General features: G+C 44.6%; 1 protein-coding gene across 1 annotated transcript in view; it reads right to left on the reverse strand.

The window, feature by feature from the left end:
- brox (BRO1 domain and CAAX motif containing) overlaps positions 1-20316 on the reverse strand; it is a 57155-nt gene that overhangs the window by 4507 nt on the left and 32332 nt on the right. The window contains exons 6-10 of the mRNA XM_067985204.1: positions 11283-11388; positions 6996-7085; positions 6290-6375; positions 4600-4681; positions 1027-1177 (exon numbers count right to left, since the gene is read on the reverse strand). Coding sequence (XP_067841305.1) covers positions 1027-1177; positions 4600-4681; positions 6290-6375; positions 6996-7085; positions 11283-11388 — 515 coding nt within the window. The remainder of the gene's footprint in view (positions 1-1026; positions 1178-4599; positions 4682-6289; positions 6376-6995; positions 7086-11282; positions 11389-20316) is intronic.

Raw genomic sequence — 20316 nt, forward strand, 5'->3', positions numbered from 1 at the left:
TCTCAGCCTTGAATATTTCAACGACTGAGTATCCACAGCCCTCTGGGATGGAGAATTCCAAAGATTCACAACCCTCTGAGTGAACTGGTTTTAGCTTCCTTCCCAGTTAATTTCTAACCACCTTCCCTCCCCTCCTGACTCACTGGGATGTGTGTCTGCGGAGGCCAGCAGCCCTCTGCTACCCGACTCATGACCATTCTTCCTGTGTCAGCCTAGATCAGGTATGTTGGCATGCCACTCAACTACGGAGGGTATCACAGTCCAGCCCAATCCTGTCCTCACACGTGCACTTTCCTGCAGGCTTTGGTAGAGAGTGATAAGGAACCAGGTGTGTTAAAGCAAACTGTAGCACTATAACTGCCGACCCATCTGAGACCAGCTGATCCAGCACAAATCGGAAATTGAACCCGGGATCTTCCCGATCTGTTTGGCTCAGCAGTACATTTATCCATTAGCCCCTCCTTCTGTTAATTTATCACAGATAAACAATTCTTTAAATAGCTGCATTCAGCTATAGAATCCCCATTTCCTGGGCTTCTTGCAGCTCAATAGTGACACATGATACAGAGGTTAAAATCTAAGAGTGGCCAGAGAGCCAGATTGAAGTGCTCTCCCCATGAAGCTGCCAGAGGGCTGGATCACCCTGCCACGGTTACAGGGGCATGGTAGCATAGTGGTCGTGTTACTGGACGAGTAGTCGAGCATGCAAGTTTAAATCACACCATGGCTGTTTGACAATTTGAATTCAATTAATAAAAATAAAAAGCTGGTATTAGTAAAAGTGACCATGAAGCTGTCGGATTGTCGTAAAAACCCAAGTGGTTCAATAATGTTCTTTAGAGAAGGAAACTTACCGTTCTTACCCGCACTGGCCCATATGTGACTCACACCAACGTGGTTGACTGTTAACTGCTCTCTGAATTGGCCTAGCAAGCCCCTCAGTTGCATGGGTAACTAAGGATGGGCAATAAATGCTGAACTTGCCAGTGACGCTCACATCCCAGAGAATAAAAGGAAAAAACTTACATGAACCCATTCTCTCTCTGACACTTTTCCAGGGTGTTTTTGACGGATGTACCCAACTTCCTGAAGAACAAGTGCTCAGATGGCTTGGCTGTAGATCCTGGACCCTTCGTCAGACCGTATTCCTTGCACAGAGCCTCCGCCTTGGAATAATCTGCACGATTAAAAAAGAAAAGGATGGTAGAGTAAACTAATGGCAAGCAGAGTGGAACAGCAACTCGCCAAACTTTCCATAAGTACATCACTCACACCCGGGTATTGGTAGGAACCCTGCAGACGCCTTCTACCCCCTGCTATAAACAGTGGGAGGGGCAGCAGATTGGTTGGCAGAATTTGGATGTACTTTTTTGTGTGATTTAAGAGATCCATTGTGGTGAGGGAGGTCAATGCTGGGGAATGGAACACTTTGCATTTCAGGTACCCCGTCAACAAGAAGCATTTCTCGGTCAGCTACAGGAGAGGAGAGTTCTGCATCAATGCAACACCACTTCCAACTGCATTAGAGCGACATGTCTCTTTTCCCCCAACATCTGGTGACCTCTCTGAGTCAGATTGCCAATTAGGGCCAGTTTTGTGCTCCAGGCCCACGCTCACAAGGAACTGGATTGAAACTACTCAAACTCATCTTGCACAGGACCTCTGTGGCCAGGAGACCTTCATCGCATCAATCTGGGCTGGAATGTGCCGATCCCAAAAGTGAAAGGCCAGGACCGGTCAGCGAGCACAAGGGCGATGGGTGAACGGACTTGGTGCAAGTTAGGATACGGGCAGCAGAGTTTTGGATGAGCTCAAGTTTGGGAGGCCGGCCAGGAGAGCGTTGGAATAATCGAGTCTAGGATGGAACCTGGGATATTCCTGGTGTGTATGGCTCAGTACCATACCAGGCACAATGCAGTTACCCACAGAGGAGCCTGAATTCAAAGTAAGTTCTCTCTGGACTGCCCGTTACTGCTCACAATCTCTGGCCTCGACTTGCTCTTGTGCTTTGCCAATGAGAGACTGACCACTAGGGGGCACATTGCCTGGTTTGCACTCCCTCCCCGGGCGTAGCTGACGACCTCAACTCAGTGTTGCCATGTTACAGCAGGCCTCAAATCACTGTCGATCAATGAACTGTGTGGGGAACCATGGGGGCACAAACCCCATCAGTCAGCTGCTTGTAACCGACTACTTTGGGTATTGGTGTTTTGTCTGTGGTAAACAGGTGCCTCACACATCCCTCGGGCCACACTTAACACAGAAACCGAGGGGTTGATAAGGGAGAGCTGGAGGGCTCTGGCAGTCTTTGCCTTGACTCTCGTCTGGCTGTACACCACAAGACAGCTACACTTTCTCTGTAAATGCTCTCCTGATGTTTCTACTTATTATGGGGAAGCACTGAATCAGGTCTGCAGGGATTCGGGATCAGCTCTAGTGCATAAAGATCGTTCCAGAGGGCTGCAGCTGATCCTGAATCAGCTCCCACTAAACAGGTCCTGTATTCGACAGTTCAGCCCTGCTGACCCGCACTAGTTGAAAGCATCAGAAGAGACCGAACAGGTGATCAATTCAAACCAAACTGATTGCTTGAAACAGGCACTTGTAGTCCAATTAAAGCACCCATCATAAGCAATAGACAAGGGTAAAGCAGTAGTTGTAATATATTTGGATTTTCAAAAGGCCTTTGATGAGGTACCACATAATGGACTCATGACTAAGGTCAGAGCATATGCAGTCAGGAGACAGGTACCAGAATGGATAGCAAACTGGCTACGAAACAGAAAGTAGAGTAGGGGTTAAAAGGTAGTTATTCAGATTGGCAAAAGGTGGGAAGTGGTGTTCCACAGGGATCGGTGTTGGGATCACTATTTACATAAACGATTTGGACTCGGGAATCGGAAGGACAATTTCAAAATTTGCGGACAACACCAAATTGGGGGGTATAGTTAATACCAAGGAGGACTGAGACAAAATACAGGAAAACATTAATAAACTTGCAGAATAGGCCTGTAACTGGCAAATGAATTTTAATATAGATAAGTGTGAGGTGGTGCATTTTGATAGGAAAAATAAGGAGGCCACATACTGCTTGGATAATAAGAGTCTAAATGGGATAGCAGAGGAGAGGGATGGGGGGGTAGAGATACACAAATCATTAAAAGTAGCGACACAGATTAATAAGGCCATAAAAAAGCAAACCAAGCAATGGGGCTCATTTCTAGAGGGATAGAACTAAAAAGCAGAGAAGTTATGTTAAACTTGTATGGAACCTTGGTTAGACCACACTTGGAGTACTGTGCACAGTTCTGGTCTCCATATTATAAAAAGGATATACAGCCATATAGGTGCAAAAAAGATTCACAAGGATGATACCAGAACTGATAGCCTTTCCTGTTAGGCATAACCTATGCCTAACAGGAAAGGCTAAACAGCCTGGGGCTCTTTCTTCTAGAAAAGGGAAGACTGAGGGGTGACCTGATATGTTCTTATGTCTTAAGACTACTAAGAAATAGGAGCAGGAGTAGGCCATACGGCTCCTCAAGCCTGCTCCACCATTCAATCAGATCATGGCTGATCTTCAACCTCTACTCCACTTTCCCGCCTGATCCATATATCCCTTGATTCCCTTACAGTTCAAAAATCTATCGATTTCATTGTTGAATATACTCAATGACTGAGCATCCACAGCCCTCTGAGGTAGAGAATTCCAAAGATTCACAATCCTCTGAGTGAAGAAATTCCTCCTCATCTCAGTCCCAAATGTCCGACCCCTTATCCTGAGACCATACCCCCTAGTTCTAGTCTCTCTATCCAGGGGAAACCACCTCTCAAGCATTTACCCTGTCAAGCCCTCTCAGAATCTTATATGTTTCAATGAGATCACCTCTCATTCTTCTAAACTCCAGAGAGTATAGGCCCATTCTACTCAATCTCTCCTCATAGGACAACCCTCTCATCCCAGGAATCAATCTAGTCTTTAAGATTATGAAAGGGTTCGACAGGGTAGAGGTCGAGAAGATGTTTCCACTTGTGGGGGGAGACCAGAACTAAGTGACCATAAATATAAGATAGTCGCTAATGAATCCACGAGGGAATTCAGGAGAAACTTCTTTATCCAGAGAGTAGTTAGAATGTGGAACTCACTACCACAAGTAGTAGTTGAGGCGACTAGCATAGATGCATTTAAGGGGAAGCTAGATAAACATATGAGGGAGAAAGGACTAGAAGGATATGCTGATAGGGTTAGATTAAGTAGGGAGGGAGGAGACTTGTGTGGAGCATAAACATCGGCATGGACCTGTGGGCCGAATGGCCTGTTTCTGTGCTGTGAATTCTATGTAGTTCTATGTAATAGGTTTACTGTTGAACTCTGTGTTTCTGGTTTAAGATTCAATGCTGTGACCATTGTAAGCGATTGTATACTATTCCCACATCCAGCACGCATGAGGGATTTCTGCTGCTCCATTTGAAGACCTAGGTGGGAAAGTTGGCCTGAAAAGGCTGAGTGTGAATGTTAGAAGAGCCTGGGTTATCCATAGCCAGGAGTGCCTGGCACAGTCCCCGGGGAGTTAACAATGACCCGTTCTCCATACTTACACTTCTCAGCTTCTTGTAGAGATCGAATGGCTTCCCCACATTTGTCGCTGGCCAGCAGGGTCTGGCCATGGTAGCAGTACGCCTGCAAAGATCAAGCACACAATGATGACTGGATGCTGAACCCACACACTACTCTAATTCCGCTTAAAAATGGCCTGACTGTCTTACGATCGGAGGCACCAAAACCCTCCTGGGGGTATGGTTCTGTGGACCCAACCCAACAGCCAAAGGGGCCCCTATTCTGACCAATGTCACCCCCCACGACAGGCCTCACCTCCTCAGGTATAACCGGCTGCCCCAGGCAAGCACCCAACACTTAGCGGAACTGTCCAAGAAGATATCTCCACCCTAGTGTGAAGAGCATTACAGCTGTAGAGGACCCTCAATGTATGCACTGTGCAACAACAAAGCAGCACATTCTCTCTCATTCTGTATTCCACCACCGCCTGAGAATGCCATGTACATCTCAGTAACAGCAAAATAACTATTTGAAACGGGGGATTCGTCTGGTTCGCTCGACTGAAAGAGAAGGTGGCAATGAAAGGGCAGGCAATGGGGGCACAAAATCCAGGGACACATCTCAGCAACTCCCCCCACCCAATACAAGCCAGTTTTGGTACGCAGTTTCTCATTGTTGCCAATCCCGCTTTGCAGTGTAAAAGGAGCGTCAGCATCAATGGTGAGCAGCACATTACTGTCACCAGAGGTGAATCGGTCATAAGGGCATCACACAAACTGGTCCTCGCCCAGCCGAGTCACTGAAGATGGTCTACTTGTATAATGGGGGAGGGGAAGGGAACGGGAGGAGCCGATACTTCAGTAACTTCCACCTGCCTTGCAGAAGTAGTTTAATTGTGCGAAGCACTTCAATACATTTACAAGTAGGTTGTATTACTTTACGATTGACCTTCCAAGTCAATGCTTGCATAGAATTACATAGAACGTACAGCACAGAAACAGGCCATTCGGCCCAACAGTTCCATGCCGGTGTTTGTGCTTCCTCCCACCATACTTACTTTATCTAACCCTATCAGCATATCCTTCTATTCCTTTCTTCCTCATGTGTTTCTCTGGCTTCCCCTTAAATGCACCTGTGCTAGTCACCTCAAATACTCCTTGTGGTAGTGAGTTCCACATTCTAACCACTCCCTGGGTAAAGAGGTTTCTCCTGAATTCCCTAGTGGATTTATTTGTGACTATCTTATATTTATGGCTAAAAGCAAAATACTGCGGAAGCTGGAAATCTGAAATAAAAACAGAAAATGTTGGAGAAGCTCAGCAAGTCAGGCAACATCTGTGGAGAAAGAAACAGAGTTAAAGTTTCAGGTCAAAGATCTTTCATCAGAACTGTTCTGACAAGGGGTCATCGACCTGAAACATTAACTCTGTTTCTTTCTCCACAGATGCTGCTTCACTTGCTGAGCTTCTCCAGCATTTTCTGTTTTTATTTTCTATTTATGGCCCCTAGATTTGGTCTCCCCCACAATGCTACTCTGAAGCAGCCCATGGTCGAATCTTCCTCCGCAGTGGGGGAAATACCTGGAATTGCTTGGCGCTCCTCCGTGAAAGAGAGGGGGAACGGGCTGCAGATCTGTTCCTACATCCCATTGATCAATAAGCTGGCTAACTGAACACTGCAACATCGTAAAATTAACAACCGCTCATTCCAATTCGCAGGTTTAACACTTACATAAGCCAGGTAGAAGCTGTTTTTGAGCTGCAAGTATTTCCTCCATTTTGCTGTGTAGGTTGGATCCAAGGTGATAAGAGTGTGATCTGCAGCAGAAGGGAGGTCAGACATAAGCCAGTCTCCACATTCGAACAAACTCAGTCAAAGCCCTACCTGCTCCCCTGATGGCGCAACACGTTTATCCAGTAAGTAGCTGAGCCGTAGAGCTTGTGAAGGTGCCAGGTTCAATCCCTAATCTGTTCCAAATTAGCTGATCTCAGTGGGGTGGCAGCAAGTGTGCTGCAAGAGTCCTCAACACTCCTGAGGTTAGGAGGGAAGCAGCAGCCAGGGCACCCGCTCCAGGCATACAATGGGGTGTAACAAATCACAGATTACTAAACTCATTTGCTGCAAATCAAAGTGACTCTCTCTGTGAGAAGCAAATTAAATTCTGTCCGCATGCGATTGTCGCTGGTACTTGTATCAGTTTAATTATCAACACAACAGTGACACTAAATTCATAAACAGAGATCTATCCAACACTGTCCTATCTAACCTCAAGTAAAATAGGCAACCAGAGAAACAAAATACTTTAATTCATAGAAAGGTTACAGCACGGAAGATAGATGCAGATTTCAAGTGGTATGTGTGCGTGTGTGAAAGGGATCGAGAGAGCGAGCGAAAGAGCGAGAGCATGAGCGAAAGAGCGAGCGAAAGAGCAACTCACCAGCCTTCTGATAGAAATTGGCTGTTTCATAGGCTAGAGCTGCAATCAGATCCGCATTGTGCTTCAGCTCAATGGCTCTTGCGATGGTCACTTCAATTAAAAGACAAATGAATAGTTACCTTCTTGTGCAACAATGTTATTTGTTATTTACCCCTCATCCTTTTAAGCTTCCACACAGCATACCGGGTTGAGAGGGCTGGCAGACAATCTGCTCCTTGACCTCAGTCAATGCATCTTATTAAGCTGGGGTGCACAAGTGGCCTGAGATACCTGGTTTTCCTCACCTGGCTGTGGCTCGGAGTTCAACCTCCCAATAGCACAGCCGAGATTGGGAATTCTATCAGCTACTTAGATAGGCTTGAGCACCTTGGTCTATTTACTTTAGAGCAGTGTAGACTTAGAGATGACCTGATAGAGGTCTGTAAAATGATTAAAGGGCTGGATAGGGTCCCTATTGACAGATTATTCCAGTTTAACAGATTGGGGAAGACCAGGGGACACGAGTTTAAACGATGGAACAATAGGAATAGACTGGATGTTAGACGGTTCTTCCTTTCCCAGCGAGTGGTGAGCCTCTGGAATACACTGGTGGCTGGTGTGGTGGGTGCTGACTCTCTACACGCCTTCAAGAGGGAGCTGGCTCGATTCTTGACTGGGGCAGAGATCACATCACATACAAGGTAAGTGCCTTTCACGGATAACACTTGGTCCATGTGATCTCCTGGAATGGTTTCGATCGCCTGAGGGGGTCAAAGAGGAATTTTACGGAGTATTTTTTCCCTTATTGGCCTTGGATTTTTTTCTCTATTGTTTGGCCTCTCCCGGAAAATTACATGGCTGCGGGGATGGGGGGAGGGGAAGGGTCTAGTCACGACGCTCCAGCCATTATGAGGTTTGGGACAGACTTGTTGGATCAGATGGTCTTTTCCTGCCCGTCAATTTCATTTGTTCATAAGTCACTATGTAAGGAATGTCAGGCATAAAACCTGCAACAAACAGGTTGCAGCTCAGAAATGCCCCAGGATTTATGGTCGATAACAAAACAGGAAGACATAAAATGTGTGGAAAAGTATTAACACAAACACTAAAACTAGGAAAATGAGTGTTGTTTATTATTCATGCAGCATTTAACATATTTTGTCTCAACTCACCGGCCCAGAATTTGCTGGGAAAATAACGATGATTTAAATGGGCACGCCGTTATTAGCATGTAAAACAAACAGCAATTTGTGGTGAGGTAGAGATATGCCATGAGTTGTGAATTGCCACAAATTGCCATTGGGCTCGTGAGAACCAGAGCTCGTCATCGACCTCCCCATGAGTGTCAAGAAATTGATGCATTTGCGCTGTTAAAAGGAATTAAACTCGCCACAGAAAGTTAAGGAGCTTTTTAATGAGGAGATATTCCTGCAATGCCACTCAACCTCTCCAGCCCAGAAAGGGAACAATTAAAACTATGAAGTCTCACTCCTGCAGGTAGGCATGATGTGGAGATGCCGGTGATGGACTGGGGTTGACAATTGTAAACAATTTTACAACACCAAGTTATAGTCCAACAAATTTATTTTAAATTAAATTCCACAAGCTTTCGGAGGCTTCCTCCTTCGTCGGGCGGATGGTGGCCGAAGGAGGAAGCCTCCGAAAGCTTGTGGAATTTAATATAAAATAAATATGTTGGACTATAACTTGGTGTTGTAAAATTGTTTACAATCCTGCAGGTAGTAAATTGTTCTTAGATGCTTTTAAAATTTATTTATTTTTCTTACTTTTCCTTTGTGTCTCTTTTTCTCTCTTTCAATCAAATCTCTCTTTCCCTCCCCTTATTTCTCTTTCTGTCTAATTTGACTCTAATTCACCCGATTTCCTTCTCTGTTGCTCACTGTTTCTTTCTCTATCCCTAAATTTCATTGGTTAAGGAGATAGACTATTGGTCCAGTCATTCACCAAGGTCCCAGATTTCCCTTTGACCTCACTCGTTATCAATTTGCACTTTCAGCAATTTGCAGCATAACATTTTTGAGCTGAAGGGTGAGGAAAATAATTTAACAAATGGGGCACGCTCCAGCAAATTCTGGGCCAATCAATTATTTTTGCGGTGCAGAGACTTTTATATAGGCTCCCTCTATTGGAAAGATCGGATAGGCTGGGGTTGTTTTCTTTGGAACAGAGGAGGCTGAGGGGTGATTTAATTGAGGGGTATAAAATTATGAGGGGCCTAGATAGAGTAGATAGGAAGGACCTATTTCCCTTAGCAGAGAGTCAATAACCAGGGGCCAGATATTTAAAGTAATTGGTAGAAGGATTAGAGGGGAGCTAGGGAGAAATTTTTTCACCCAGAGGGCGGTGGGGGTCTGGAACTCACTGCCTGAAAGGGTGGTAGAGGCAGAAACCCTCATCGCATTTAAAATGTACTTGGATGTGTACTTGAATTGCTGTAACCTACATAGCTACGGACCAAGAGTTGGAAAGTGGGATTAGGCTGGATAGCTCTTTTTCAGGCAGCACAGACATGATGCGCTGAATGGCCTCCTTCTGTGCCGTAAATTTCTATGACTCTATGATTCTCTGTTTTATCTATTCTAGCTAGAACAGAGGAACAGCCCTTATTGACCTGTACTGGCTTTGAGCCCCACCAACACCCTGGTCCAGGTGTGATGCCAGAATGTTCTGACCTGGCTCATTAATTTAATGGGTTCACAGCACAGAAACCATATGCACAGGTCATATTTCGAGCTGAGCGCAGTTCCACTATGGCTCAGTTGCTGGGGCACCTGGACCAGGATGTTGGCAGGGCTCAAAGCCAGTGCAGGTCAATATGGGCTGTTCCTCTGTTCTAGCTAGAATAGATAAAACAGAGGGAGCCTATGTAAGTTTCTGCACTGCAAAAACAATTCATTGGCCCAGAATTTGCTGGAGGGTGCCCCATTTGTTAAAATCTATTAGAGTTTTTTGAGGGTGTAACTAGCAGGATAGACAAAGGGGCATCATTGGATGTAGTATATTTGGATTTTCAAAAGGCATTCAATAAGGTGCCACACAAGAGGTTGTTACACAAGATTAGGGCCCATGGGATTGGGGGTAATATATTAGCATGGATTGAGGATTGGTTAATGGACAGAAAATAGAGAGTAGGAATAAACGGGTCATTTTCGGGTTGGTAGATTGTAACTAGTGGGGTGCCGTAAGGATCAGTGCTTGGGCCTCAGCTTTTTACAATCTATATCAATGACTTAGATGAGGGGACCGAGTGTAATGTATCCAAGTTTGCTGACGATACAAAGCTAGGTGAGAAGGTAAACCGTGAGGAGGATACAAAGAGGTTGCAAAGGGATATAGACAGGTTAAATGAGTGGGCAAGGTGGCAGGTGGAGTAAAATGTGGGAAAATGTGAAATTATCCACTTTGGTAAGTAGAATAGAAAAAAAGAATATTTTTTAAAAGGTCAGAGACTAAGAAATGTTGGTAGTCAGAGGGATTTGGGTGTCCTTGTACATGAATCACAGAAAGTTAACATACAGGTACTGCACGCAATCAGGAAGGCAAATGGGATGTTAGCCTTTATTGCAAGGAGGTTGGTGCACAAGAGTAAGGCAATTATATAGTGCTCTGGTGAGTCCACACCTGGAGTACTGTGTACAGTTTTGGTCACGTTACCTAAGGAAGGAAATTCTTGCCTTAGAGGGGATGCAATAAAGGTTCACCAGATTGATTTCTGGGATGAGAGGGTTGTCCTATGAGGAGAGATTGAGTAGAATGGGCCTATATTCTCTGTAGTTTAGAAGAATGAGAGGTGATCTCATTGAAACATATAAAATTCTGAGGGGGCTTGACAGGGTAGGTGCTGAGAGGCTGTTTCCCCTCGCTGGAGAGCCTAAAACTAGAGGTCATAGTCGCAGGATAAGGAGTCGGCCATTTAGGACCGAGATAGTAATTTGGTACATCTTGTTCATCCGCTACAGAGCGCAGATAACAGTCAATCACGCATAGGTCAGACTGGATAAGGATGGCAGGTTTCCTTCCCTAAAGGACGTTTTATGATAATCTGACAGATTCATGGTCACTTTTACTGATACTGGCTATTTATTTGCAGACTTATTTTTTTAAACTGAATTCAAACTGCCATGGTGAGATTTGAACTTACATTCTCTGGATTATTAGTCCAGTAACATAACCACTAAACTACCGTACACCTTCTATTGATGCAAACAGCTTTATATTGAAGTTATCGCGGGGCAGGTGGGGGAAGAAAGAGTCGAAAGCACTGAACACAGTACCATCCATTCATACCTTCTTGAGCCTCGGCTTGACACTGAATGATGTAGGTGTCCAGAACCCGCGATTCGAGATCCTTTCCTTTCTCGGGCGCTGTCACAAGTCTGCTTACTTCACTTTCCTGAACAGAATAAAATGAAATTGCATTAATTACTGCATCAGTTTGTGTGTAATGAGAGATAAAAACAGTAGAGAGACACATTATTGCCTCAGCAACAGAAAAATACACAAGATTCACAAAATCAATTGTCTTCTGACCCGACACTGAGCACGTGAACATAATGAAGGGAAGTTATAGTGCTTTCACATTGGAACTGGGATCCTCCGCCTGTGGTCTCTGGACCCTAGGACGACATCTGATTTCTGACTGTATTTGTTATTTCTGCTGCTGTATACTGATCGTAGAGTTACATAGTATTGCACAGAAACAGGCTATTTGGCCCAATGCCGGAGTTTATGCTCCACATGAGCCTCCTCCCACCCCTCTTCATCTAACCTTCTATTCCTTTCTCTCTCACGTACTTATCTAGCTTCCCCTTAAAGGCATTTATGATCAAACTGTTTCTGTAAGCTGGCCGACAGTGGAGTAGATGTTTGTCTTTAGTGCCTGGGCGTTAAGCATTTCCTGGGCTGAGCACAGAAAGGAAAATCTGACACCACTTACTGAACCCACTGGATTTTCCTTCTATTAATTTCAAATGGGGACCTGCTGCCAACGTGGAACCCTCCCAGCTGGATTTTCCTTCTATTAATTTCAATGGGGACCTGCTGCCAGTGTGGAACCCTCCCAGCTGGATTTTCCTTCTATTAATTTCAATGGGGACCTGCTGCCAGTGTGGAACCCTCCCGGCTGGATTTTCCTTCTATTAAATTCAATGGGGACCTGCTGCCAGTGTGGAACCCTCCCAGCTGGATTTTCCTTCTATTAATTTCAATGGGGACCTGCTGCCAGTGTGGAACCCTCCCGGCTGGATTTTCCTTCTATTAATTTCAATGGGGACCTGCTGCCAACGTGGAACCCTCCCAGCTGGATTTTCCTTCTATTAATTTCAATGGGGACCTGCTGCCAGTGTGGAACCCTCCCGGCTGGATTTTCCTTCTATTAAATTCAATGGGGACCTGCTGCCAGTGTGGAACCCTCCCAGCTGGATTTTCCTTCTATTAATTTCAATGGGGACCTGCTGCCAGTGTGGAACCCTCCCAGCTGGATTTTCCTTCTATTAATTTCAATGGGGACCTGCTGCCAGTGTGGAACCCTCCCCACCAGATATTCCTTTCTGCGCTCCATCCAGGTGTTGTTTAATGCCCTGGAGATAAAGATAAAAATCAACCCCACAGTCTTTTGGAAATTAGGCACGATGGCCCCATGGGTGGGTCAATATTTGTCGGAGGTCCCCTGGTAGTGTATTAATGTTTGCAAGGAAGGGGGTCCTGGAAGTGTGTCAATGGGGATAATTATAATCATTATTACCAGGCCATAGTAAATCTGCTGCCCGTTTTACACCCCGCCCAATTTACTTTATCATTGACCAATAAAAACAGGGCTGATTCGCTAGTACCTGGTGATAAAAGTTAAAATTACCCCTAATATTTGAAAGGGGGTGCCTGAGGTGTGGCAACATGTCAATATTCATGGGGGTCATTGCAGAGTGTCAATATATGTGAGGAGGGGTGATCCCTGTAAGTTTGCCAAGTTAATATTGCAGAGGGGTCCCTAGGAGTGTGCCAATATCTGCCGGGGGGTGGGGGGCGGTGGTGGAGGAACGAGCTCTCAGGAGTGCGGCAAGATTTGTAGGGGGATCCCTAAGGGTGTGCCAATATTTGCAAAGGGTCTCCTGCACAAAAATATTTCAATACTGCTACAATAGAGACAGCAGTGTGAACCTGGGAAAACATGTTGAAAATGCTGGCTGGGCTAGGGAAGTGGGGAGGAGGTTAAAGAGAAAGGGTGAAAGACTAAGAAACAGCTTGCTCTCTCTCACTCGCAGATACTATCCGATCATGAGCAAAAAATATAGTAGCAGCAGAAACTACAAACACAAAACATGAAATGAAGGTCGCATATACATTTGTCAGTTTCCTGGTACATTAATTATATGGGAATCAGCAAGTTACAAACCAAATAGGTCACACACTAAATACCAGGCCAGCACAGCCAATAGCAGAGAAAAGATAGAAGACAGACAGGTGAAGGAACAAACTTATATCCAAATAAAACATTAATTCAATTCACATCCACCAGCAGAATGATGCCAACCCTAAAGAGACTCTCAGTCACATCAAGGGGGACATAAAGGAAAGGGGAAGGGTCCACTTGTATAAAAGACTTTGGGGCAAGTGTCTTCTCCTGGCCAAACCAGAGCAATCTGTTTTACAGGTGGGGATGACAAGGTCACAATTCTTGAAATAAAATGGTTTGTCAAAGAGATGGTTTTTCTTTCATACTGTTATTTCCCTCCGATTTTCTCCCCTCCTCTCACGAAGGCACCGGCTTTCACTGGGTTGCAATTCCACAGACACCCTCTGATACCTCAGCCAAGTGGCAATTATTCATATGTGAGGCTAGACAGTGAGTGTCAATAGATGATTTAACCTGGAATGGAATAGCAGGGGAGAGGAGAAGGGCAACATTACAGTCAAGCCCAAGCGTGGGCTCACCGGCACCCTTCCGGCGGGGCTCACCGGCACCCTTCCGGCGGGGCTCACCGGCACCCTTCCGGCGGGGCTCACCGGCACCCTTCCGGCGGGGCTCACCGGCACCCTTCCGGCGGGGCTCACCGGTTAGCGATCAGGAACACGAGCCCAGGTCAATTTTTTCGCTTCCTAATCCAGTGTCGTTGAAGCCAATTATAGCACTTCAGTCAACAGAGCACAGCACAGGCATTGAAACTGGGACCTTCCTGACCTGTGTGCTCCAAGTACTCAGTGGGTTAACCATCAGAGAAGCCTCTCAGTTATTTCAATAAAATAAAATGTAATTAAGAGACAAGGATGTGCTCCAACATGAAAGAAAACACATTTGCAGATAACCCTCAACTGAAGGAGGTCATTAAAAATACCCCAGGAAAAGGAAACACAAATACACAAAGTAAACAGACAGGCAGTGAAGGAAGGAAGCCCCAACATAGGGCAAGAAAAACAAACAGCAACAGATCCAAATGTGGAGTCATAGAGTCATAGAGTTATACAGCACGGATAGAGGCCCTTCGGCCCATCGTGTCCACGCCGGCCATCAAGCCCTGTCTACTCTAATCCCATATTCCAGCATTTGGTCCGTAGCCTTGTATGCTATGGCATTTCAAGTGCTCATCCAAATGCTTCTTGAATGTTTGTGAGGGTTCCTGCCTCCACAACCCTTTCAGGCAGTGAGTTCCAGACTCCAACCACCCTCTGGGTGAAAAAGTTCTTTCTCAAATCCCCTCTAAACCTCCCGCCTTTTACCTTGAATCTATGTCCCCTTGTTATAGAACCCTCAACGAAGGGAAAAAGCTCCTTAGTATCCATCCTATCTGTGCCCCTCATAATTTTGTACACCTCAATCATGTCCCCCCTCAGCCTCCTCTGCTCCAAGGAAAACAAACCCAATCTTCCCAGTCTCTCTTCATAGCTGAAGCGCTCCAGCCCTGGTAACATCCTGGTGAATCTCATCTGCACCCTCTCCAAAGCGATCACATCCTTCCTGTAGTGTGGTGACCAGAACTGCACACAGTACTCCAACTGTGGCCTAACCAGTGTTTTATACAGCTCCATCATAACCTCCTTGCTCTTATATTCTATGCCTCGGCTAATAAAGGCAAGTATCCCATATGCCTTCTTTACCACCTCCAAAGTGCATCACCTCGCACTTTTCCGGGTTAAATTCCATTTGCCACTGTTCCGCCGCCTTCAGGGATCTGTGAACTTGCACACCAAGATCCCTCTGACCCTCTGTCTTGCCTAGGGTCCTCCCATTCATTGTGTATTCCCTTGCCTTGTTAGTCCCTCCAAAGTGCATCACCTCGCACTTTTCCGGGTTAAATTCCATTTGCCACTGTTCCGCCCATCTGACCAACCCATCTATATCGTCCTGCAGACTGAGGCTATCCTCCTCGCTATTTACCACCCTACCAATTTTTGTATCATCAGCGAACTTACTGATCATACCTTTTACATTCATATCCAAGTCATTAATGTAGACCACAAACAGCAAGGGACCCAGCACCGATCCCTGTGGTACCCCACTGGCCACAGGCTTCCAGTCACAAAAACAACCTTCGACCATCACCCTCTGCCTTCTGCCACTAAGCCAGTTTTGTATCCAAAGTGCCAAGGCACCCTGGATTCCATGGGCTCGTACCTTCTTGACCAGTCTCCTGTGGGGGACTTTATCACAACTGGAACAAACACAGCACTGCCAAGACCATCAGTCCGATAGAAAAGGGCACCCAAGGCTTCCCCTGCTGGCTCACTGGATAATGCACTGCCCGCTGTGGTACACAGACATACAGAGCAGGAAGTCCCCGCTTCAATGCGCTTGGGAGAGTACAATTGGCCTTAGGATGGGGCAAAATCAGCCAGGATCCAGAAATCAATATTAAGGCGGGGGAAAGAAACATTCATCACTTAATCAAGAACCAATCAATCTGAAAATAACCAACGTCTAATAGGGACAGGAACCTGCAACACCCAACGTAGCTTGGTGACACAGTAATAAAAATGTTCAGTAACCTGCACTGAATAAACAGCCACCATGTACCGATGGAAAAAGTTATAAATGGATGGAAACCCAGAATGTATCTCAAATATTCCAGAATCCATTGTAACAAATGCAGAATTTGACTTTTTCAGTCACTGTGAAGCAGTGACCCTTGGGAATCACACACCTCCGAGCAATGAGCTGAAAAACATCTTTGGCAGAGGATTGGGACGGGGCCATCTACACGGCCTGGCAGATTAGAGAAACGTATAACAAAAAAAAGTCATGATCTGTGTGATGTCCTTACATGGGAGGGGCAGCGAATACATCTAGTTTATTCTACCACTTATAAGCAAAACCTAATCAGGTCAATAATGTGGGCAGGTTTGCTGCAGTGAAGAATAATGTAGCTCATTGTCAATGATTGCCACAACCATTAACGGGATGCCATGTCAGAAAGAAATTCCAGAAGGCTTTGTTTCAGGCCTGATCAAATAAATATCACTCCACGTGGTGATAGGGCTGCGATCCACATCCCTAATTACACAGGTGATCAAAATAACTATTACATTACCGCCCAATGAGAAAGAACCAGGGGGTGTCCATCAAAGAAGGTGGCTTCCACTTTGAAAGAAGTGAGGAATAAATCTGAGCAGCAGCCCTGGGATGTTCACTTCACTCAGTTTAACTCCTGCCATTAGAGAGACCCCTGTGGGGACGGGCATGTTCAACATAAGATCAAACATCTCAGTTAAAGGATTCTGAAAGGGACTAAGAATTCAAACATCTTGTCATTTCAGTTTAGGAGCAATTTAAAATACTAGTGTATTAATAGAGGCAAAGAGTACAAAAGCAAGGAAGTTATGATAAACCTTTATAAAACACTGGTTAGGCCTCAGCTGGAGTATTGTGTTCAATTCTGGGCACCACACTTTAGGAAGGATGTCATGGCCTTAGAGAGGGTGTAGAAGAGATTTACTAGAATGATACCAGGGATGAGGGACTTCAGTTATGTGGAGAGACTGGAGAAGCTGGGGTTGATCTCCTTAGAACAGAGAAGGTTAAGGATAGAGGTGTTCAAAATCATGAATGGTTTTGACAGAGTAAATAAGGAGAAACTGTTTCCAGTGGCAGAAGGGTTGGTAACCAGAGGACACAGATTTAAGGTGATCGGCAAAAGAGCCAGAGGCTACATGAGGAAACATTTTTTTTTTTTTACACAGCAAGTTGTAATGATCTGGAATGCACTGCCTGAAAGGGTGGTGGAAGCAGATTCAATAGTAACTTTCAAAAGGGAATTGGATAAATACTTGAAGGGAAAAAATTTACAGGGCAATGGGAAAAGAGCAGGGGAATGGGACTAATTGGGTAGCTCTTTCAAAGAGCCGGAACAGGCATGATGGGCCAAATGGCCTCCACCTGTGTTGTACCTACTATGATACTATGATAAGTTAAGCACTCTTTTACTGCATTATCTGCTGGCTTACTTTGTGTCTGTGTAAATTTAATTCTTAGAATAAATCCAATTTGCAATTTTAATTGTGTAATCTGATAACATGTTGTTCTTCCATCTATTGATGAGAATGTATAAATGCAGAGATTAGACAAGCGTGTAACAAAGGCATAGTCGTCTTAATGGGGGACTTTAACCTTCACATAGATTGGGAAAAGCAGACTAGCAACTGTCAGAAAGGTAGTGAATTTCGAGTGTGTCCAGGATAGTTTTCTACAGCAGTATGTCCTAGAGGCAACAAGGGGGCAAGCCATACTAGATTTAGTAATGAATAACGAACCAGATTTAGTTAACATCTTAACTGTGCGTGAACATCTATCCAATAGCGATCATAACATGATCGAGTTCAATGTAGTGTTTGAAAGGGAAAAAAGTGAATCAGCTGCTAAGATTGGGTACAGCCGACTTCAATGGGATGAGACAGAGACTGTACACAGTAAACTGGGCAAATCTGTTAATGGGTAAAACGACTGATGATCAGTGGGAAATGTTTAAAGAAACATTTAACGTGATACAGAATTGGTTTATACCCCTGAGGGGCAAGAATTCTACTTGCCAAAAAAAACAGCCATGGACAACTAAAGAGGTAAGGGACAGTATAAGACATAAGGAAAGGGCACACAAAAAGGCAAAAAATGGCACAGATTCTGGCAAATGGGAAAGATACAAAGATCAACAAAGGGTCATAAAACAGACAGTAAGAGCTACAAAAAGAGTGTATGAAAAGAAACTTGCAAGGGATATCAAAACCAATACAAAGAACTTTCATAGTTATATTAGGAAAAAGAGGGTGGGTCAGGAGCAGTGTTGGCCCCTTAAAAACTGAAAGTGGGGATACTGTCATTGACAATGGGGAAATGGCGAACATGTTGAACAATTACTTTGCGTCAGTATTTACAGTAGAAAAAAAGGATAGCATGCTGGAAATCCCAAGAAAACTAATATTGAATCGGGGACAGGGACTCGATAAAATTAATATAAGTAAAGCAACAGTAATGAAGAAAATAATAGCACTAAAGAGTGACAAATCCCCAGGACCAGACGGTTTCCATCCCAGGGTTTTAAAGGAAGTAGGTGAGCACATTGCAGATGCCCTAACTATAATCTTTCAAAGTTCTCTAGATTCAGAAACTGTCCCTCTGGATTGGAAAATTGCACATGTCACTCCGCTTTTTAAGAAAGGGGAGAGAGGGAAACCAGGGAATTATAGACCAGTTAGCCTAACATCTGTTGTGGGGAAAATGCTGGAGTCTATAATTAAGGATAGGGTGACTGAACACCTCGAGAATTTTCAGTTAATCAGAGAAAGCCAGCATGGATTTATGAAAGGTAGGTTGTGCCTGACAAACCTGATAGAATTTTTTGAAGAGGTGACTAAAGTAGTGGACAGGGGAATGTCAATGGATGTTATTTATATGGACTTTCAGAAGGCATTTGATAAAGCCCCACATAACAGACTGTTAGCTAAGAAAGAAGCCCATGGAATCGAGGGAAAAGTACGGACTTGGTTAGGAAGTTGGCTAAGCGAAAGGTGACAGAGAGTAGGGATAATGGGTAGGTACTCACATTGGCAGGATGTGACTAGTGGAGACCTGCAGGGATCTGTCTTGGGGCCTCAAATATTCACAATATTAATTAACGACTTAGATGAAGGCATAGAAAGTCTCATCTCTAAGTTTGCCAATGACACAAAGATTGGTGGCATTGTAAGCAGTGTAGATGAAAACATAAAATTACAAAGGGATAATGATAGATTAGGTGAATGGACAAAACTGTGGTAATTGGAATTCAATGTAGACAAATGTGAGGTCATCCACTTTGGATCAAAAAAGGATAGAACAGGGTACTTTCTAAATGGCAAAAAAAGTTAAAAACAGTGGATGTCCAAAGGGACTTCGGGGTTCAGGTACATAGATCATTGAAGTGTCATGAACAGGTGCAGAAAATAATCAATAAGGCTAATGGAATGCTGGCCTTTATATCTAGAGGACTAGAGTACAAGGGGGCAGAAGTTATGCTGCAGCTATACAAAACCCTGGTTAGACCGCACCTGGAGTACTGTGAGCCGTTCTGGGCACCGCACCTTCGGAAGGACATACTGGCCTTGGAGAGAGTGCAGTGTAGGTTTACTAGAATGATACCCGGACTTCAAGGGTTAAGTTACGAGGAGAGATTACACAAATTGGGGTTCTCTAGAGTTTAGAAGGTTAAGGGGTGATCTGATCGAAGTTTACAAGATATTAAGGGGAACAGATAGGGTGGATAGAGAGAAACAACTTCCGCTGGTTGAGGATTCTAGGAGTAGGGGGCACAGTCTAAAAATTAGAGCCAGACCTTTCAGAAGTGAGATTAGAAAACATTTCTACACACAAAGGGTGGTAGAAGTTTGGAACTCTCTTCTGCAAACGGCAATTGATGCTAGCTCAATTGCTAAATTTAAATCTGAGATAGATAGCTTTTTGACAACCAAAGGTATTAAGGGATATGGGCCAAAGGCAGGTGTATGGAGTTAGATCACAGATCAGCCATGAACTTATCAAATGGTGGAGCAGGCTCGAGGGGCTGAATGGCCTACTCCTGTTCCTATATTCCTATGTTCCTATGAGCATTCAGTGTGACTTCTGGTGCATAACCTAGCCATACAAGGGTATAAATCTAACTGAGGCACACAATTACCATTCACTAAACACTTTAAATTACCAGTTTCAGCTCATACAGAGTTTCGGTTTATTTATGAAAAATGCAAATAAAGAGAGTTTGTGAGAGCCATTGTCACAACAGCCTGAATCTAACAGTTTACTGGATCAAATAAAAAGCTGACAGACTCAAAAAAAGTGAGTTTATTTCTTCTTGAAGTGGGT

The sequence above is a fragment of the Heptranchias perlo genome, chromosome 5 (genome assembly GCF_035084215.1).
Source record: "Heptranchias perlo isolate sHepPer1 chromosome 5, sHepPer1.hap1, whole genome shotgun sequence".
NCBI lineage: Eukaryota > Metazoa > Chordata > Chondrichthyes > Hexanchiformes > Hexanchidae > Heptranchias > Heptranchias perlo.